The following is a 20252-nucleotide window of genomic DNA, read 5'->3' as shown; positions in this document are numbered from 1 at the left end:
CATCCATCCATCCATCCATCCATCCATCCATCCATCCATCCATCCATCCATCCATCCATTATTAGCCTTTCACCATCTAAAAGGAAACAAAGTATCAGATCAAACCTTGACAAATATCTTCTCACTCTGTGTCCTCAGGGCAGCAGTTATGGGTGTTGGCTCTGGGTGTCAGCCCTCGTCGCCACACCATTGGAATCCCAGAGTTCAAATATGTTGCGAATATGCATGGAAATGAGGTGAGAGGACACACCCACACACACAACTGCAACATAACCATCCCTGTTGCGCAGGAAGTGGGTCTGAACGGTTACTAAAGAGATCCACAAAAGCCTTTCAGAGTCCGACACAGTCCACCAACTCTTTTGTGTTCAGACAACAGACTGCAGGGTGGCCTGTATTATTGTCAGATGAAAACGGACAGCAGGCTGAGTCAATATTAAAACAGTATGACAGAGATGTTGGTAAATTCAAAGGAAGCAACAAAACTGGAACACAGACAGGGAGGATTCAACAGAAGAAAAGACATTTATTTGCACAGTTCCTTATTTATTCAGATCTAATCAACAAGGAAAAAGGATGACGCATAAACTGACAGGGCAGGGAGAGCAGCCAGGAAGGCTGGATTAGCTGCAGGCATCTGATCTCTGCAAAGAAGTCAGTCACAGATGATCTCTGCAAACCAGATATAGCATCACCTCAGGTGTGGTGGTAAAACCTGATAGTGACAGATATTAGCCCAGCCATTAACCATGGCGATGGCTGGAGGCTAGGCATGATGTTGGAATGCTTCTCTATAGCAGGTAAAGGGAAGGCGATCCAAGCTGATTGAGGACAAATGGAGGTTATACTCCTGGAGGAAAAATGAGCAGATTAGTCTACTATAGTGGTCTAGTCAAAGTCTAGATCCAAATCCAGCAGAGGAAAATTTTAAAAGTTTTCCATCCAATGGCAAATAGTTTGACTTATTTAGCAAAGAAGAAAAAGGGAAATATTTCACGTATAAATCACACTTTAACAACAATGACACATTTACGAATAATGGCTGCTTGATATCAGCATGAGATTTGTTGTTGCCATGACAGCAGTGAAAGAAAACTTCAGTTTAATTGGATCAGTGTGCTACGCAACAGTGTTTCTGAATCATTTCCTGTGAAACAGTAAAGAAATGACCCTTTAATGGAAACTTCTAGAGACTGCTGATTAGCATCTGGTAACCATGGATACAGAGGACTGGGTATCGGTGCTGCTCATGTGTGCGGGTCAGTAGGAAGGTCCTTAAAGAGACGAGTCACGCCTGGACACACTGCGGCCTCTCACACACAGAGTCAGTAAACAGAACCAGTGGAGTGTGTCAGTTCAGAGGAAAACGTCCGGAAAAAGACCTTTCTTCCCACTCTGTCTGCACACACAGAGACACATCCCAGGATGAGCGTCTCATGTTGCCTTTTGCTGCCTGCTGAGCAGTTCCCAGCATATGACTTCATGTATAGCTGAAGTTTGATTCCTCGAAGGTTGACCTGCTGACTTAACCACATTTATTTTGAGAAGGTGAATATTTGGTTTCAGTTCAAACAGATGATGTATTTCATCCCACTGAGTACACAGCTTCCACCTTCCTTCTGCCTTTGCTGCAGGTTTATTCATTAAAGCTGTTAAAGAAAACAAAAGCTTCCATTCCGCCTGGAGTTGACAGATAAAGTATCCGATTCTGCTGACTAGATTTATTGCTTTATAATTGCTGGTAAGGAAGCAAAAGATTAACAAATATGTAGTCCAACCATTCATCTTTCTTTGTTAAACATTCCACCTAAAAACGTTTCAACTCTGTCCAACTCTGAATCTTCTGCTTTTTAGTTCAACATTGTCTGAAACCGTTGCTTGAATATTTAGGTTTTTCTACAGCTTTGATTCAATTTTCCTATTTTTGACTTGTTGCAGCCACAAACTCTAGTGTATTTTGTTGGCTTTGTTGGATATATTGTCTTTCTTGTGTTTTGTCTCCAGAACCTTTGAAATACCATATATTCCCCCCAATGTTTGCAAAATAGCTTGGCTTTTACTAGGCCCTTCTAAGACGGGGATCTGGACTATTTGTTTGTAGCTCTGGCTGTAAGTCTTGTCATCCTTGCTGTGCTGCAAAGTGCTGCGCTGGAAAACCCAGTTCCTGATTAGCCTCTTCAGTTACTGATTGTTTTTGGAAACATGAAACCACAAACAAACTTCTGTCACGTAATTTATTGGAAAAGCAAGTATAAACAACTGGACTACAGTAAAGGAGGCGGGATGGCGACAAGATAAAATTCTTTTAATGATTCAAAGGATAAACAAAGCCATTTTGGAAAATTCTAATTTAGCCACATAAGAGCATCTGGATCCTTTCTAACCCAACAATGGTGCATTAGCCGAGCATCTGTGAGCTGCAACCAAATGACAAAGCAAAAGCAGAATGTCCCAAAAAGAAACAAATCCAACTTTGTAAGGCAACAACTAATCTGTTTGTGATATTTGTTATTTCTATAAAGCTGCTTTAAAATGTTTCCTTTAGGGCGGGGGCGGGACCAGAGAATGAGGTAGCTCTCATGTGGTTTTCCACTAAATATAGCAATCTTCCCACAGGCCCGGTCTGTCTCTACCATCCACATTTTTAAACAAGTCCCACTTTCACCTTTCTACAAAGCCAAGCCTTAGCCCTCATCTGCTAATGCACAGCAAGATAAACAAAACTATTCTTATCTAAACTGAACAAAGCTATCTGATGTTTGAGGCGGAGAGGTGCCCCAAACTCTTAACAATGCTGCCATTAAAGCTCTACAGTAAGATACCTACAGCTCAGATGATCTCTGAGGCTCATCTGTAATGCTTTCTAGGCTTCTCTGGAATCTGGGTCTTTGTTTTAATCCCTCCATTAAAGTGTTTTCAACTCCTTTGCTGTATGACTAGACTGAAGTTGGGTCTTTCTCTAAACGGTTCTTATTGTAGATCAGACTTTTCTATAGCGATGTGTGTGGTAACCAGTTCCATGTAAAGTCTACAGAAAAGCGAAATTGTAGTTTAGCAAACGTTCTAGATAAAAGCTTTTGTCTTTAATTGAGGACTCTTTTTCTCTCAAGAAAAAGCTACTTTGTAAATTAAACCATTTAAACACTGCACTTGTCAAAAAAGGGACTGTTTGTAGGAGAGCCAAACTTAACTACCTCCTTTTTCTGCTTGTCAACAGCTTGGTCAAATACTATTTTTGGAAATAATACTGTTTATTTTGAAGAACTGACACAAAAGACAAACCCAAACTGATCTCTTAAGGACTAGAGACAGGCCTTTCCTTCCTCTCCACTTCAAGGGTTAGGGTTAAATTCTGGAGGAAGTCTCCAATAAACCCTGCACTGTGGAGGCAAGCATAAACATCTTGGATACATGTTTAGTGACCACTGGTCAGTGAATCTCATCCTAGCAAGTCTTTGCATTTGGATTTTGTCAATCGATTGATGGCTTTTTTTCAGGTGCGGGAGATGCCACCCCCCACATTCATTCCAGGGTCAACAAAAGCTGTTTGGCATTGGAAGTGGTGTATGTGGCTGTTTTTTTTTTATGAAAGTAGGTAACATATTTATGAAGGTACAGTTTCCTGCTTGTGCACTCACATTCAGAGTATATGGCCACGGGGGCCATTGTTACTAAAATAACTCTGACCGATATACTGATGTGTATTGTGTGTATGTTTACAGCAGAGCAACATCCTGTTCTAAATTAGTTAGGTGTGTTACCCTTACTTTCGGACTGATGGCTTTGACCTTCTGGGGCATTCCAGTTACAATTTCCTACTCAGATGTTGGAAATGGAACTTACCAACAGCTCTGTTGTTCAACCCAAAACTGCATTGTCATTAGAAATGTGACTGTAGTTATTCATATTTTCAATTGGTTAAAGGTTTATTCCCAAGATACATCAATTTGAGAAGAATAAAATATATAAAGGTGTGAAATAACAATTATTCTTGTATAGCTATTTCACTATACCAGCTATGCAGTTCCTCCAGTCTGGTTATGTGGGCACTCCACCTTTAAATATCTTACTTGAAACATGCTGGTGAAAATTGTCAGCCATTCAGTTCATAGTAATTCCATCTTACTTGAAACCTTCTTCTGGAGCTTTCTGAGTCATCAAATGAGGCACCTCTGGACATGTTGTATCTGCTGTTGTCCAAGTAAGACCTCAGCCATAGTATTTTGACCCACCCATGGATTACTAAGCAACCATCCACACCTTCTTGCCTGAGCATGTTGTCCCTGTGGCCTGTTCAGAGGGTTTGATGGTGGTTCAGGGGTTGAATGTGGTTTCCCAGCTTATTGGAGGCAGCTGCACCAATCAGATGGTAGGACCAGAATTAGCTGGAGTGTAGATTGCGTCTCATGATTTACCAAGAAAGGTGGGTCACACAAGCCTCTCGCCCGTAGACAGCTGGAGATAGGCACCAGCACCCCTTGCAACCCTGCTTGGGATTAAGCGTGTAAGAAAATGGATGGATGGATGGATGGATGGATGGATGGATGGATGGATGGATGGATGGATGGATGGATGGATGNGGATGGATGGATGGATGGATGGATGGATGGATGGATGGATGGATGGATGGATGGATGGATGGATGGATGGATGGATGGATGGATGGTGGGTCACACAGGTGGCAGATGTGGAGGCATCAAGTCATCTCTATACCAAGTATTTGATCTGTCCAGCCACTGAACAAGGTGAGTCCAATCTGCACACTTTAAATCACCATTCAATTCATCTGGTTCAGTGGCTGGGTGGAACAAATCCATGCCATGGAAATGATTTGACTCCACATCTTATACCTGGAACCAGCAAGACGTTTCTAATAAAGTGGTAAATTTCCTCAACTTTAGCTGGAGGAAATGTTTCACTAAGCAGTTTTTTGAAAGTAAATATTGTTTGAGGATATTACATGTTTTCTTATTCAAGCTTTGGTTTTGCATTTGCCCATTTGGAGAGTTAAATAATCGTATTTTTTAGTGGAAGATAACGAGAAATTCCCACGTTTCTTTACTAGATTGTTCTACAATTTTTTTAACTCCTTACCCTCCACAGCCACACTGGTTCTAATGTAAACTTAATAAGTAAACATGTTCTTGGATGGACAATCGATGTAACAAATTGGCGTTGGATTAATCCCGTTTGTGTGTTTAAGTCTTACAGTGAGACTAAATTTACATTAGATAAAGGAACCTGGCAGGAAAGATGTGTGTTTTGAAAACAATGGACCTTTGGGACAATAAAGATCAAGATCTCAGACACACAACACCAAACAGAAATGTTTCTTTGCTGGCTTCTTTATGATCCATCCTACTGTATATTTAACCTAGGCGTTTGTGACAGCAGCAGAAAGGAAGCTTGGGTGGGTGTTAAAGGAGAGAAGAACGATGGCTGGAGGCAAAGCTTGTCCTGACTTGTGTTTAGAAATGTTCCTTCATTATACACCTTCTCACCTCTCCCACCCTTCTCTGTTTCTTATTCCCAAAGCTCGCATTTATTCACAAAGTTTCTCTTGTCTCCCGATCCCCACCATCCAATGAGCCCCTTTGTTCAAATATAAACCGCCTCCTTGGATTGGATTTCCATTCCTGCCTCACATCACTTCAACATAAAGATTCTGTTTATTTTTCCTGGTTTATTTAAGTCTTTTTGTAACTAAGGGTTCAAACTGAACATTGAAGCACGTGTGTCACTATTCTACTTTTTTTTCATCATTTTCTCCAGGATTCAAAAAGATAAAGTAGAATTATTTAAATAAGTAACTCAATCAGAGAAAAGAAGGTCCTGTTGGTGACTACTACCATTTTTTTTTACACTTAACAGTTTTAAAATTCTTTACATTTGCTTTTCCTTTGTAAAACAAGGACTGGCACCATCCCCATTAAATTATATTTATTTAACTGAAATTTACTGGCAGAACTACTTGGTCTTTGTGGAATAGAAAATTGTAAAGTGTCCGGTAGGCCTACCATCGTTTGGCAGTGAACAATTAGTCCGAATAATTGTGATCATTCGATTAATGAAATATTGAACTAATTCAATAATCAATCGTTAATTGTAACATAGAGACTGTAAAACATGCCTTTAGCTGACAAAGTGCACCGCTTAGAACAGCAGTTATACCTAGATTTAAAAAATAATAAATTTTGCATTTTAGATACCAACCCATGCTAACCCCAAAAAATGTTTTCATCTGTCAATATACTCTATCCCGATTGCCACAAGTTTCACCTGTTTTCTTTTCGTAAAAAGTCCTCTGTAAGGAATAAACGTCCATCCGATAATTAATCGATTCATAGAAGTAAACATTAACTCATGACTTAGTTCTCTTAGTAAATGGCTGTAACATTTGAATTGATTTTCCACTTACAGTAAGACAATGTGCAACTTTTAATACTTTTTAGGTTTCAACTAAAAATGTCTCAAATTAAGCCACCAAGGTCTGCATTTACATATTTTAAAACTAACTTTATAGTCCAGTGCGTTTTCTGCTGCTCTAGGACTTGTGTTTAGAGGTCAATTGAGCCCAGAGTCCAGAGCTCACCACCCCAAAGTCTAATTCACTCCCATTACATTTCAGCTCTAAATGTTTTTTTTTCAAAACTGGAAATAACTGTGTTGAACCTGCATAAAACATGTAAGTGCATTTGTGTTTCTTAACACTGATGGGTCAAAAAGTGGTTTCAATCCAGTTTGATGCCTTCTGTACCTTATGTGGATCTCCCATATGCTCCCCTAAAAGGGGAGGAATCGCCATAGAAACAAGAGGCATTTCCAGATTTGTTGTAAATGTTGCAGTGTTGAAGAAAAGGGCTGGTTATACCTTCAGCAGTGTGTCGCAGTGAGCTTGTCACAGGTATGACACAGATATTTTTGATATATGCCAAATTTTGAAGCGTAGTCTTAGTCCACGCCCCAATGCAAGAGGGACAATCAGGAACTAGCTGTGGGTCTAGAAACGGCCGAGGAGGCGAGGATGTGGGGGCAAGTTTGTGCGACAACGGAGGGATATGAGGGCGAAAAAAAGTGGCAATCCAGGTGGAAAACGGTCCGAGCGTTCTCGCGCACATCGCTCCTCTAGCTGGTCCATCTTCACGAGTCGTTTTCCACAATAGCGGTCATACAAACAAAACAAACCGGTAAGGTACCAAACAGGAAATACGCATAGTGTAGAGTGGATGTAGATTTGACCAATCAGAGGCCTCCTGTCTGCGTTCACCTACAATTTGGGAGAGGTGCAGCAGAGTGTCTGCGGAGGGGGTGGGGGAAACATCTGTGTTAACTGCAACACACGCAGACAGGCTGAGTTTCTGAGTATAAATAAGCCTTAACTCTTTAAGCACTGCAAAAAGTGCAAAAATAAGTATTTTTTTCTTAAAATAAGTATTTTTTTCTTAAAATAAGTGCTTTTTGTCTTGAATTGAAGAGGTAAGTGACACACTTTGCCAATGGAACAAGAAAATTTACACTGAAAATAAGAAAAAACAATTATATTGTCTTATTTCAAGTGCATAATATTTAAGAGTAATTGATACTCATTCCATTGGGAAATCATCTTATTTACCTGCATAAATAAAGGGTTAATACACTTAATTTAAGAATTTTTTACTTATTTTTAGATCCTTTTCGCAGTGAGCGGACACTCTTAAAGTGTTACTCCAACACTCGGAAATTTACTTAGTATAAATATTTGTCTTCTAGTCTCCTTTTTTAACACACATCAAATTCATGCTTGTGATGTAGGTCCTGGGCCGCGTGCTCCTGCTCCAGTTGATTGAAGAGCTGGTGCGAGGTTACCGTGACAAGGAAACATGGTCGCTGCAGCTGCTGAACAGCACTCGGATCCACATCCTGCCGACGATGAACCCAGATGGTTTCGATGAAGCTGATACACACTGCCTGTTCAGCCAGGGAAGGTAAACAAATGAATGGATTTAAAGTAGCTTCAAAAAATATTCACACCCTGTTCTACATTTTCTCGAAAAAAGCCGAATATGATTGTATTATAGCTTAGTGCGCTGTTGTGCTTATTAAAGTAGGAGAGAACGAAAATGTGCCTTTTGGTTTTTCATTAGTAGAATCTTAAAATGGTACGAATACTTTTAGCCTTTTTTAATTCACTGTAAAAGGATTTTTTGCACACAAAAAAAGTAACTAAAAGGAAAAGTAAAATTCTTCTTTAAATCAGATATTTAATTATTTGGGATGTACCCGCCAACCACCCCCCCACCCCCTGCTTGGTTTACTGTTTTGCACTCTAATGAGCTTCCTGTGGGAGCCTCCCTAATGTTCTCTCAAACATCTTTAAGGATAATAAGAGAAGAAGAAAAAAAAACACTGAATGTTCAAATTAGGCCCAAAAAAGCTAAATTAGTAGAACGAAACTCGGCCACATGTGTAAAGCTTACAAAACATTTTATGGCAACATACTGCATTAATAACTAAAAGGTTCCTACATTTGAAAACTTTTCTGCTATTGTGTACCATTTAATACAAGGTGTGCAAAATCATTTTTTGAATAATTCTTTTTATTTTATTTCCTATTTCTTAAAGCCCAATAAAATAAAATAAATGATAGAAGCATCTTTTTTTCAAACTGCACTGGATACATCAGCTCCATCTGTTTTCCCTCTCTCTTTTTTAAAGGAAATTGGATTTCTTTTTTCTCAAAGGACAGCTGATCTGTAACAAAGAGTCTAAATAGCTAGTTTTACTTTGGTATGAGATCATGTTTGTTGTACAAAAATTAAACAGAGAACGCTCCAACGCCCAAACTATCCAGATATGCAGGAAGCCAAACACTGATCTCAGTCAGGCTGCAGACACGGTTAAAGCCTTAAAACCCCTAATTATTTATGTTTTGACTTCGTCTTCTGTCATGTTTTTAGGACTTGTCCCTGTTTGTGTGTCTTTTTGTCTAACACAAAGAGACGGTGAAAATCCATTTGTGCGGCCTCATTAATGGGACTCACCTCAGGAAGTGGGGTTTAGATTTGTTTGGGGGGTAAACCGAGTGTGTGGTCTGCACTCATTTCTTGTTTTTAATGCCGTATGCAAACAAACAAAAGTCCTGTTATAGAAACAGAGGCTTTTTCCCTGGATTTGGTTCAGATTTTTATTCCACCTGACTTAAGCTGATTCATCTAACAACAGAAAAATGTTTATTTTCAGCAGCTCAGACATTATGTTTGGCCATTAAAATGACAAACCTTAGTGCATTTCCCTGGGTCTTTATGTGGTAGGCCAACAGAAGTGCATTAGTGGTAGAGTGGAAGGAAATTGTTGGATGGTTTTTAAACTTAGGAAATCGTAGCATCTATTTGTAATCTGACCCTCCTGAGGTGGTACTTTGTTGGAACCTCTTTCCCTGCAGTTAAATGAATTAAGAGCAGCTGTGAGGATCAGTTCTAAAATCTTACACATTAATCAGGTTCAGGTCTGAACTTTGACCATCCTAACTCCTTTATATTTAGGATCGTCCCATCCTGTCATGTCCTTTTTTAAGTACCGGTACCTATTTTCTGTCAACTCTGAACAGTTTCCCTGTTCCTGATTAAGAAACGTATCCCCCTAGCATGATACTGCCAGCACCAGTATTCACCATATTCTTAGGTAAGAGGAAAAAATCCCATTTAGTGATCATTTAAATGTTTGCCTTGTTTCTCAATCCAATAAATCAAATCCACTATATTTATATAGCACATTTCACAACAAAACATGTTTCCAATGTGCTGTACATAAAAACAAACAAAAGAACCCAACACACACACACAAAAAAAGCATTCAGAGTTTAAAATAAATACACAATTATGCGGTGTTAAAAGCCAAAGAGTAAAAGTGGGTCTTAAGAAGAGACTTAAAACACTACAATGTAGAGGCTGATTGTATAAGAAAGGAAAAAGCATTCCAAAGTCTGGGACCAAGAACAGATAAGGCTCTTTCCCTTTTGGTTTCAAGTCTCATCTAAGGCACTATTAACTGAAGATGGCCCTCAGACCTTAAAGAACATACCTATCGGTAATGTATTGACTAGACAGCCCATTCAAAGCTCTAAACACAAACAATAAAATCTTACAATCGATTCTAAAACAAACAAATACCAGTGCAGAGAACAAGAACTGCATTTAAGGACTAACTGCAGACAGGAGAGAGCTCATTGGCTAATGCCTGAATAAAGTGCATTGCAGTTGTCCAGACGGCTAGAAATAAAAGAGTGTAAAACCTGCTTAAAAGATAAAAACAGTTCTACTTTCGATAAAATACAGAGATTAATAAAAACATGATTTTAAAACATTTTTCATTTGTTTGTCCAATCTGAAATAGCTTTCTATGGTGACACGTACACACACGTACACAATGCTTGAAAGGTGACAAATCAGAGATGGCACTGCCAACACCATCACCTCTGTCTTGCTCTTATTAAGCTTCAGAAATTCTTTTGATTACCAAGCCTTGATGTCACCCAGACAGTCAAGTAGCACTGTCATAGGGCAGTGGCTGTTTTTAGCATTTGGCAAATAAATTTGACAATCATCTGCATAGAAATGGTACGCTATACCATATTTAGTAAAAATGTCTTTGAGAGAGGAGGTATAGTGCAAATAATTAAGGTCCCTGGATAGAACCCAGAGGGACACCGCAATAAAAGGGGGCAGAGGATATTGTGGAGTCCCCCAGCCAGACAGAGAAAGACTTCTCTGACCGGTAGGATCTAAACCTCTGCAGAGTAGTCTCCCTGACACCCACCCAGTCCCTCAGGTGGTCTAAAAGAACTGTGTCAAACAACACTAAGATCTAAAAGCACTAAAATGGCTGAACTGCCAGAATCAGTTATTAAAAACAAGTCATTAAAAACTTCACTAGTGCTGATTCAGTACTTTGAAATGTTTTGTCCTGTTTTATCCTGACTGAAACGGATCTTAATTGCCGTTTGTCTAAAAACGTGTACACTTGTGCAAAGACACATTACTCCAAAATATTTGACACAAACAGTAATTAGGAAATTGTCAATAGTTACAAAGAGTCATGGGACACAAACTAGCTTGTTTTGTTTTATTAGTCATTAAAAAGCTTATTTTTCTAAATGCCTTTTGGCAAGAAATATCACTGCTTATTTTATTGGATGATTACATTTGTGAAATGCATGAACATTAGCTTTCCTGGTTCTTCCAGGTAGACCATTATTGTAGCGCCCAACCCTGTACACTGTTTAGACATATTCTGAAGCCATTTGGCTGCACTGTATTTTATTTTGGGGTATCAAAGATGTAGGCAGAATAGAACTGCACATTTTGTTTAGATTTTAATTTACTACATTTTAAATCAAATCCACCATTAGTGTGCCACTTTTTGATGGACTGCTGCTTAAAAAGCATGTAAATCTGAACCTGCAATGCAGGTTTTTTTTTTTTTTACTAATTGTAATTAAGTTATGTTTTGCAAATTCATATAACCAAAGCTGATTCATACATTTAAAAAGAAAAGACTGAGTAGGAAAACAAAGGATGACTTGTTAAGATCCTATACATTTGAGTCTGACTTTGAATTTGGATTATTTTACATGTCTACACCATCATGTCACAGATTGATGGATGGGTGGATGGATGGATGGATGGATGGATGGATGGATGGATGGATGGATGGATGGATGGATGGATGGATGGATGGATGGATGGNTGGATGGATGGATGGATGGATGTTTTTCTCTTTCAGAAAGGTCCTTCTGTCTTGAGAACAAACATTTGTTCATTTGTTTGCTTTTTATTGCTGACTTGGTTTCAGTGTTTCTTTCTGACAGCTCTATGGTTCCAGTCACACCTGTTTGGTTTCCCACCCTTTTAGCTTTCCTTCACAGTCTTAACTTCCTCTTTCATAATGCACTCCTCTTATCCTACAGCTACAGTCTTTGCTCTCATATGCATCAGGAATCTGGAGTCTTATCCTTTGAAATCATTAGTCCCTTTTCCAAAGCGTCCCTCTGCGTATTTAAACAGATTAAGTTTAGGAAAACATTAGAAAAGTTCTGTGCTACTTCATTATTTGCTAGGCCAATACTCCTGGGCAATTGATGGCCTAATGGGTTTGAGCAGTGCACTTGTGCTCTCTAAGAAGGTTGCAAGTGCCCAGTTTGATCCCCACAGCCTGCACTCTGGGTCCCTAAGCAAGTCCCTTAACCACACACTGCTCCCCGGGCGCCGCACAATGGCAGCCCATTGTTTCCTAAGGGGATGGGTTAAATGCAGTTCATTTCGTTGCTTTGTATTTGGGACAATGTAATGACAATGAAGTTAAATTCTATGCTATTTATAATTAATATACCTTTCAGTAAAGTCTGTAAGGTAGCATCAGATATTAAATTTTTACATTATCAATCAATCCCTCTGTGTGTTTTAGGTTCAACCATAATGGCGTCGACCTGAACAGGGGATTCCCCGATGCTTTTGCTGGTCTTCGAAAGCAGCGGGAGCTAAAAGAGGAGCAGAGGGAAGCTGAGGTTTGTCTTGTCGAGAAGAAATTAAGGAGGATGTTGGCTTCAAATAAGCATGTACAAGAAAGTTATTGCTTTCCCAGAAGGAGGGCTTGTTTTTTTCCCAAACCGTCTCATTCTTTTATAAGATTTATAAGATTAACATTATAAACATTTTCTAATTGTGTTATGTGTTTGGAAGATTTTGTATGAGATTCACAAAAAAAAGAAAAAAAACCCTTAAAACTTTTCAATGCTGTTATTGCCTTCCCATGCCTGGTAGACTTTTTGTAATCAAAATGCTCTGTTTGTAAAGCCTTCCCCTTATGATGTCATCAGGGGAAATAAGCTGTCCAGAGCAGTTTGCTACAGCCCATTAGTCAAGCTACAGCCTCCATCGAACGTATTATACCACCTAAGTTATTTTTACCAACTGAGTTATTGTCATGGTTGTGTGGCCCTCAGGAGGATGGGTACGCAGAAAGCCAAAACAGCTTGTTCAGATGAGGGCTGAATATGGAGATTTATGGTAAAGGCTGTCTGTCTAACCTGAGAGGAATTTTTCTGCACAAAAGGGATAAACTGCTGTGGGTGCCTCATTGTTAATATTTTTTATTTCCAAATGTAGCACAATATGGGACCTTTATAATCTTGGTTATGTCTGATGACTGCAATATTCTCTACAAATACAACATGCTGCTGAGGCTCAGAGAGAAGAAAAACTGTGTTGACAAGTTATTTTAAGTGAAGCACATTTCTGTTACGTCTTTATTAGGAAACCTTCCCCTTTTTTTGTGATGTCATCTTACAGTCAGAGTACGAACTGATGAAATAAGCTTCCAGTTGTTAGTAGAGTAGAGTAGAGATTTTTTTTTTTTGCATTAGTGACAATGGCGTATGTTATTAATTTGGCCTGGAAGTTTTGTTAGACCTTTGGGTTTTTTAAATTTGTATAATTTCCAATTTCTGTGAAAATAAAGACCTAAAGAATAAAGAATTAAGTCCAAAGACACTAAACATATTTTTCTTCACCAGTCTCTGTAAATGCTGGCAGCACTGTCAATGTGTTGATGGAGCATTTGTCTGAACCTGCCACTAAACAAGGAGAAGGAGGTTGAACTATAAATCTTTCCCCTGGTTTTGGCTTTTTTTTTCGTCCCCTGCAGCTGTAAAACCTTCTGCTGTGAAAAGACAGTAAATCCAAATCTGCTTCACTGAGTTATGTAACTCCGTTATTATGAACAGACATGAGTAAGAGCATTCCTAAAACCGTGTGTGGATTGATCCGCAACTGAAAGTAGTTCAAGTTAAATGTGATTTTTAAACTCATATAAACCATCTTTAATGTTATTTTGATGAACTGATGTCTTTATTTTATTCAGGTGAGAGCTGTGATTGGCTGGTTAAAGACGGAGACTTTTGTTTTGTCTGCGAACCTTCATGGAGGAGCGTTGGTAGCCAGTTATCCTTATGACAACAGTGACAGAGGTAAAAAAATATATATATATATATTCTTTTGGATAGTGATTTTTGTTGTTTTCTGTGCTATCTTTATAGGGACGGTAAAGTCCCATAGAGGAAAAAAAAAACAGAATGAGTTTGAGCTAATTGTCCAGTTCCATGTTTGATTTTCCAGGTTCGGATTTCTTTGGCGCGCCCAGCCTTTCCCCAGACGATGATGTGTTTGTCCACCTGGCTAAGGTTTACTCATACAACCATGCATCCATGCATCGGGGGAACCTCTGTGACGACACTGGACCTTTCCGGGATGGCATAACCAATGGATACCACTGGTACCCTTTGGAAGGTACAGTAAGCTTCCCCCCATTCTGCATTTCTAAAGATTTCAGGTTTGGGCAAAGCTCCATTGAAGGTTGAAGTCTGTTTGATAAGCAAATAAAACTGGGATTTAGGAAAAAAAAAAACTAAACTATAGAGGAGGGCTATCAGAATTGACTTGATAAAAGGCAAACCACGTTACTATCATGAAAGTATCTCAGACCAAAAGCCAGACACTTTTCAAACATACTAAAGAAAATGAGAACTGGATTTCTCTGGGTGCAGATGGGGCAATGAAGCAGTCAGATTTATTCATACCACCTGAACTTTTTCACATTTTGCCAAGAATTGTCATTTGAGATTACGTCTGGATTTTGACTAGGCCATTCTCACACTTCAATCCAGTTCCAGGTCTTCCGCAGCAGCAAACAGGTTTTCCTCCAAGAGTGGATTTAGCACCATGCATTTTCTCACCTCATATATTCTAGAAGTGTCTGTGTTTTAGTTCTTCTGTCAGTAGATTGAGCCTCGATGGACCTCTGTAGCTGCAAGAGTCAAATGAATCAAATTTTATTGCTACCGCTCTTAGATTAAAGGTATTGTGGAGGATTTTCGTGATTCTTTTAAAAGACCCACCGCTGTAAAAAAATACACATGCACAACCCTGGGGGAACGCCTGTTAAACCTATGCGAGAGCATGAACGAGCCCATTTCTTATCGTACACGCTCTGTTGCGGTTCTCATACCTTACTTTGTCCAAACGTCCTCCCTAACCCCTCAATCACTATATAGAGCGGGTACTATATCGTGGACTTTACAGTGAACTCAGTTAATTGATTTGTGTCCGTTGGTCACGTCACTCCTCCTCTACTGCGCGGTGCTTGCGCCATCTTTGTTATTAGTCACCTCTGTCAGGTAGCGACAGCCTATGGTGACAGCAGGCCGCTGTGACAGCCGATATATCTGTCTCTTCTGAGGCCTTTTTATTCTTCTCAAACACTTAGTAGCCACTTTTTCTGTTACAACCCTCTGCCATTTTCAAGGAACCGCTGTGAGAAATGCGAGCTTTAATGACTGTCTGAAACCGCAGCTCACCACAGATATATGCCTGAAAGTGCCCATGCACAGAAAAAGATAGCTAATGTGACGATCGCGTAGGACGGCCTTACGTAAACCACAACGATTGAAAATTAGGAGGACCACTTATTTAGTTGATCCATCCGGAAATAAAAGATTATCCTGTACCTTTAATCTACACATAATGGATAATTTAATAGAGTTCTCTGAGGTGTTCAGAGCTAGCCTGATAAACCAGACTAAATGTGATTTAGTCTAGCCTCAATGAATTTGATCCGGAAGATTGTTGATGAGAACAACCCTTTTTTTTTCAAACCAATTCTGTGCCTATTGGCCAACGCTCTGACTGTGACGTGGTAAGCATGACAGAAAGCTGGTGGGGGAGTGTAAATAGCCAGCCTGTCGGTAAAACGGCGAATACGTCCTTCTTAAAAGTGAATGAGCTTAGAGCCTCTACCTGCTCACGTTTCAACAAATACCCCAAGTCTAATCCTTCAAAAACTGATTCCAAAACTGAGACAAATGAGCTTGGATGTTTCTCAATTCACTAGAATTCATGAGTACAGACTCGTGTCCTCGCCAAGTATGTTCTTGAGAAGAATACTGGAAAGTATGGACTTGGTGAGAACGGGAGCACGCTGCATAATTTTAATTACGCATGAAACCGATAAATGGACCATATACTGATGCTTTAAAGTATAATATTCTCGCCTCAAATGATCTTAAACTTACTTTTATTGAACAACAGAAAAGAGAACTTTTAACTTTCAATGGAGCGCTCCATTGAAAGCTGCAGCTGCCGCAGTGCATGCTACTGTTCAATAGTTGTTGCCATCTTCCTTGTTGTAGTTTCTCCAGCGTCGCTCAGCTTTGTCGTCACGCCCTGAAAAACCTGCCCACTTTGCATCCAGAAATTCAAAGCTCATCTCTGCGTTGTGATTGGCCCACCAGTTTTAGGGCCTGGGGCATTGATCGAGGCTAGACCACTCGCAGGCAAAAATGATTTTGGCAGCTGGCAGTTGGGGCTAGTTTATTAGGCTAGTTCAAAGCTATAATCATTTCAAAATTGGGGGAAAAAAAATATTTTAAACTTTTCAATATATTTGAAATTTTTTAAAACTATTTTATTTTTTAAAATTTTTTTTTCATTGGGTTTGGAATAGTGGAAGACAACTTTGATGTCTGGAGAAAATATTTCCAGGTGCTGCATTCAACAACTGTCGGTACCTGAAACATCCTAAACATTCCCATTTTTTTCTTTTATACTTATTTTAGAAGTAAAAGTAATATTTTTCACCAATCTTTATGACCCAACTTTATCCCCATTCCTATTAACCTTAACTTCTTCTACCCCTTCTATAATATAGAATACCCCAGAAAATTTTACAAAAAGTTAAAAAGTCTCATCTAATATGTCTATAATATATGTAACAACATATTTTGATATCATATTTTAGAACAATTCTCTCTGAATCCTACTGTTGTTTCCCATCACTGTGGGAAGTTTTTTTTTCTAACACCAGATGGTGTTGGTAGAATGTTTTGTTTAAAATAGAAATATAAATGCGTTTCCAGGTGGGATGCAGGACTACAACTATGTATGGGCACAGTGTTTGGAGCTGACACTGGAGCTTTCCTGTTGCAAGTTTCCTCAAGTGAAAGAACTTCCTTCCTTATGGGAAGACAACAAAAAGGCTCTCCTGGCTTATATTCAGCAGATCCACCTGGGTGAGACCCTATCCACATGCTCATCTTTTGACTTATTCGTTTCCGCTGAAGCCTATCATCACATTATACCCTTGATTTTGGGCTCACAATGATGAATCTCCATTTGTTTTAGGAGTGAAAGGCCAAGTGTTCGATGGTTCGGGTAAACCGGTGCCAAACGCAGTGGTGGAGGTTGAGGGTCGCAAAAATATGTGTCCATTCAGAACCAACCAACATGGAGAATATTACCGGCTGCTTGTGCCTGGAGTCTACACCTTTAAAGTAAGGCTAAAAACACATGCTATGCTTTTATTAGAAATGATTAAATGATACTGTTCATTTAGAAAAAGACGGAAACTACAAATTTCAAAGAAAGATTCCAGTGGAGGCAGAAAGAAAGACATGAACCGTTAGGAAAGTGATCGTTAAGATTTGTCAAGATACAAAATCAAATATTAATTGATGTTACATTTTGATGCCAGATTGTGTAAGTACCCAAAACCTTTCCGTTCATGAAATGACATGAGAAAGTTTGAGATATCAGCACATAAAAATGTAATTCCTGGAAATTAGTTTTAATATCTTCTAAAATTCTTGTAATATTTTGTTTCCTTGAATTAATGTTGGGACAGCAAATGAAGACCATATAACCTTAGACGACTGATATATGGAAGCATCACGTACATTTTCTATTTATCCACGTTATATGGATCTCTACAAATAATGTTTACCTTGTACCGTATCAAAGACACATCATCTGACGTGTCTCTGTAATTCACCAGTACTTGATAAAGCCATTGCTTACTATTTAGAACAACTAAATGATGCCCCTGATGCTGTAACACCATCTACCAGAGTTTTATGTAGAAGCACGACGTGAATTCCATAAGTTACATTTCTGTTTTTGAAAGAAGTTTTTTAAATCTTGTAGATAAATGTTGAAAATGCCAACAATTACCAAAAAAGGTACCCAGAAGGTTGTTCTGTAGTGTCCAGTAAAGCAACCTATTAGCTGTGTAAAGTTCCACATCATCTGCTATTACATTCCAACTTTAAAAAGTACCTTGTAAGTTCTGGACAGATTACCATAAAACTGCTACAGTAATATTTGAAGTAAAACTATTGTACTATTGTGTACATTCCTTTTAATCATCTGATCCTTTCAATGCACAGGTGAGGTACCCGGGTCATGAGGTTCTGACAGAAACCCTCAGAGTCCCGTATGGTCCAGATCAGTACTCTGCCATGAAGCATGACTTCATGTTACGACGCATCGCCTCAGCGACTTTCCCCGCTCTACCTGAGCCGAGCCCTTCCTGTAATTACACAGTACACCCTGGAGGAGGTTGTGCCACGGCAGCGTCCATGTGGAGCAGGCTGACATTGGGGTTCAGCTTAGTGATGGTTATGCAATCATTAATAGACTAACGTTATCCTGACGGTAAAAATGGCCTCCAAGGAGGTGGTGGTTAGAATTACAGCAGCAATGTGAGATTGTCTCTAACAAACGAAACACTAGAAGACCAGGAAAGGAAACAGGAAAGAGTTGAGAGGTTACCGAAGGCATGTTTGGATACACAGGTTGCTGCCAGTTTAGTGGATAGAAAATGTCCGGCATGAAGTATAAAGCTGCTTACGGCTGAAGGAAAAGGTGCTGCCAAGTGACGGTCGTCAGTATATTTTGTTTTATTACCATTTTATTTATGACCAGAAAAAGCAGCAAGATAAAGATGATGGCTGGATTCCATCTTTCAGGTTTCTGTTACAGAGTTGTAATGCTGAATATACCTGCAAAAAAATATGATTTGCATTTAAATGTAAAACATATTTAACCAGATTTTAAGGTTCTCTGATAGACTGTCAACACTTACAAAAAAGATAATTTTTTTGTTTCTTACAATCTTACAGCTGAATTCTTTGACTTTTCTATCAAGCTGTTAGACCGCTAACAGATCGGATAGCTGGAGAGTTCTACAGACATATGTGACAATAACTTCAGGAAGTCTTTAAAATTTGCCACAAACATTGTACTTTCTAACCAAAAACTGTCTATTTAGGGTAATTAGCTTACTTTTTGTTATTTAACATTTCTATAGAAAGATAGTCTAACATTTTTATTTCAAACTGTTGTGCCTGTTTGAAAAAAAGCTGTTTTTGATTAAAAAAATTGTACTTCACAATATTTAAATTAATACTTTAGGTGAGCCCTAAACCTCATAAGAAGGCTCAGTACATAAACAGCTTTAGTAAACAATTATCCATTACACAAACGGAATAGGCTTTTCTTTAATTTTAGAGCAGAATTGCGTGTCTGTGGTTTAAGAATCACGATCTTGAAGGTAATGTAATAATCATTTATTTGGTCAGTTAAAAACTGTTTAAATCAGAGAATAAGCTTACTGCTGCAGCAGCTTGGTTGCATTTGCTATGGTAGCAAGTTAATTGCAACTAATGCTAAAAATGAGAACTGTTTGGCTGGGATATTTTTCATAATTTTTCACCATTGAGTTTATATATATTTAATACTTTATTTCTGTTTTTATTAACTATATTAAGATAGAAAACTAACACAATGTTTTACTTTTGTTTTTTGTTTTGATAAATGGGTAGATGCAAAATGCAAAACTCATATTTTTTCATAAGTCAGAAAAAATTACTAATATTTAGGATGTATATTAGTAACATTAATGATAATCTCCCTATGCATTTGTGGGTTCATTCCGGGTACTCTGGCTTCCTCCTACAGTACAAAACATGACTGTGAGGTTAATGGGCTTCTCTCAATTGTCCTTAGGTGTGAGTGTGCATGGTTGTGTTTCTATATATTGCTCTGCGACAGACTAGCGTCCTGTCCAGGGTGTACCCTGCCTTTCACCCGCCTTTTGCCCACTGCGATACTGACAAGGACTAAGTGGGAGAAAATGGCTGAATGGATGGATATATACAGTATATATCCACCCATGAAGCCATTTTCTGAATAGAAAACTATTTATGTTTGTGTAGGATCTTAAATGGACTAAATCCAACAACCATACTAAAGCTAAACAGTTAAGATCCTCTGGCAACACCTCGTAGGCATAGCCTAAATGTCCGTTTGAAGTTTGAAGATGATATCAGTATAGCTCACACTAAAGTTCTTTAAGGAGTGGATCATTTTCTGAATCTTTAACAGAGA

General features: G+C 38.8%; 2 protein-coding genes across 3 annotated transcripts in view; both read left to right on the top strand.

Annotated features, from left to right (window-relative positions):
* LOC107090620 (histone H2A-like) overlaps positions 1-20252 on the top strand; it is a 665777-nt gene that overhangs the window by 629218 nt on the left and 16307 nt on the right. The gene's annotated exons all lie outside the window — the stretch shown is intronic.
* Positions 143-19211, top strand: cpm (carboxypeptidase M). The gene is made up of 8 exons (XM_015384108.1): positions 143-236; positions 7792-7964; positions 12442-12541; positions 13897-14002; positions 14151-14321; positions 16946-17098; positions 17211-17359; positions 18251-19211. Exons 1-8 carry the CDS (start codon positions 222-224, stop codon positions 18503-18505), a joined length of 1122 nt encoding a protein of 373 aa, XP_015239594.1. The 5' UTR covers positions 143-221; the 3' UTR covers positions 18506-19211.

This window comes from Cyprinodon variegatus, unplaced genomic scaffold, assembly GCF_000732505.1.
Source record: "Cyprinodon variegatus isolate N-32 unplaced genomic scaffold, C_variegatus-1.0 Scaffold303, whole genome shotgun sequence".
Lineage (NCBI taxonomy): Eukaryota > Metazoa > Chordata > Actinopteri > Cyprinodontiformes > Cyprinodontidae > Cyprinodon > Cyprinodon variegatus.
Note: the sequence above shows the minus strand (reverse complement) of the source record. Positions and strands in the feature narration are given on the sequence as shown.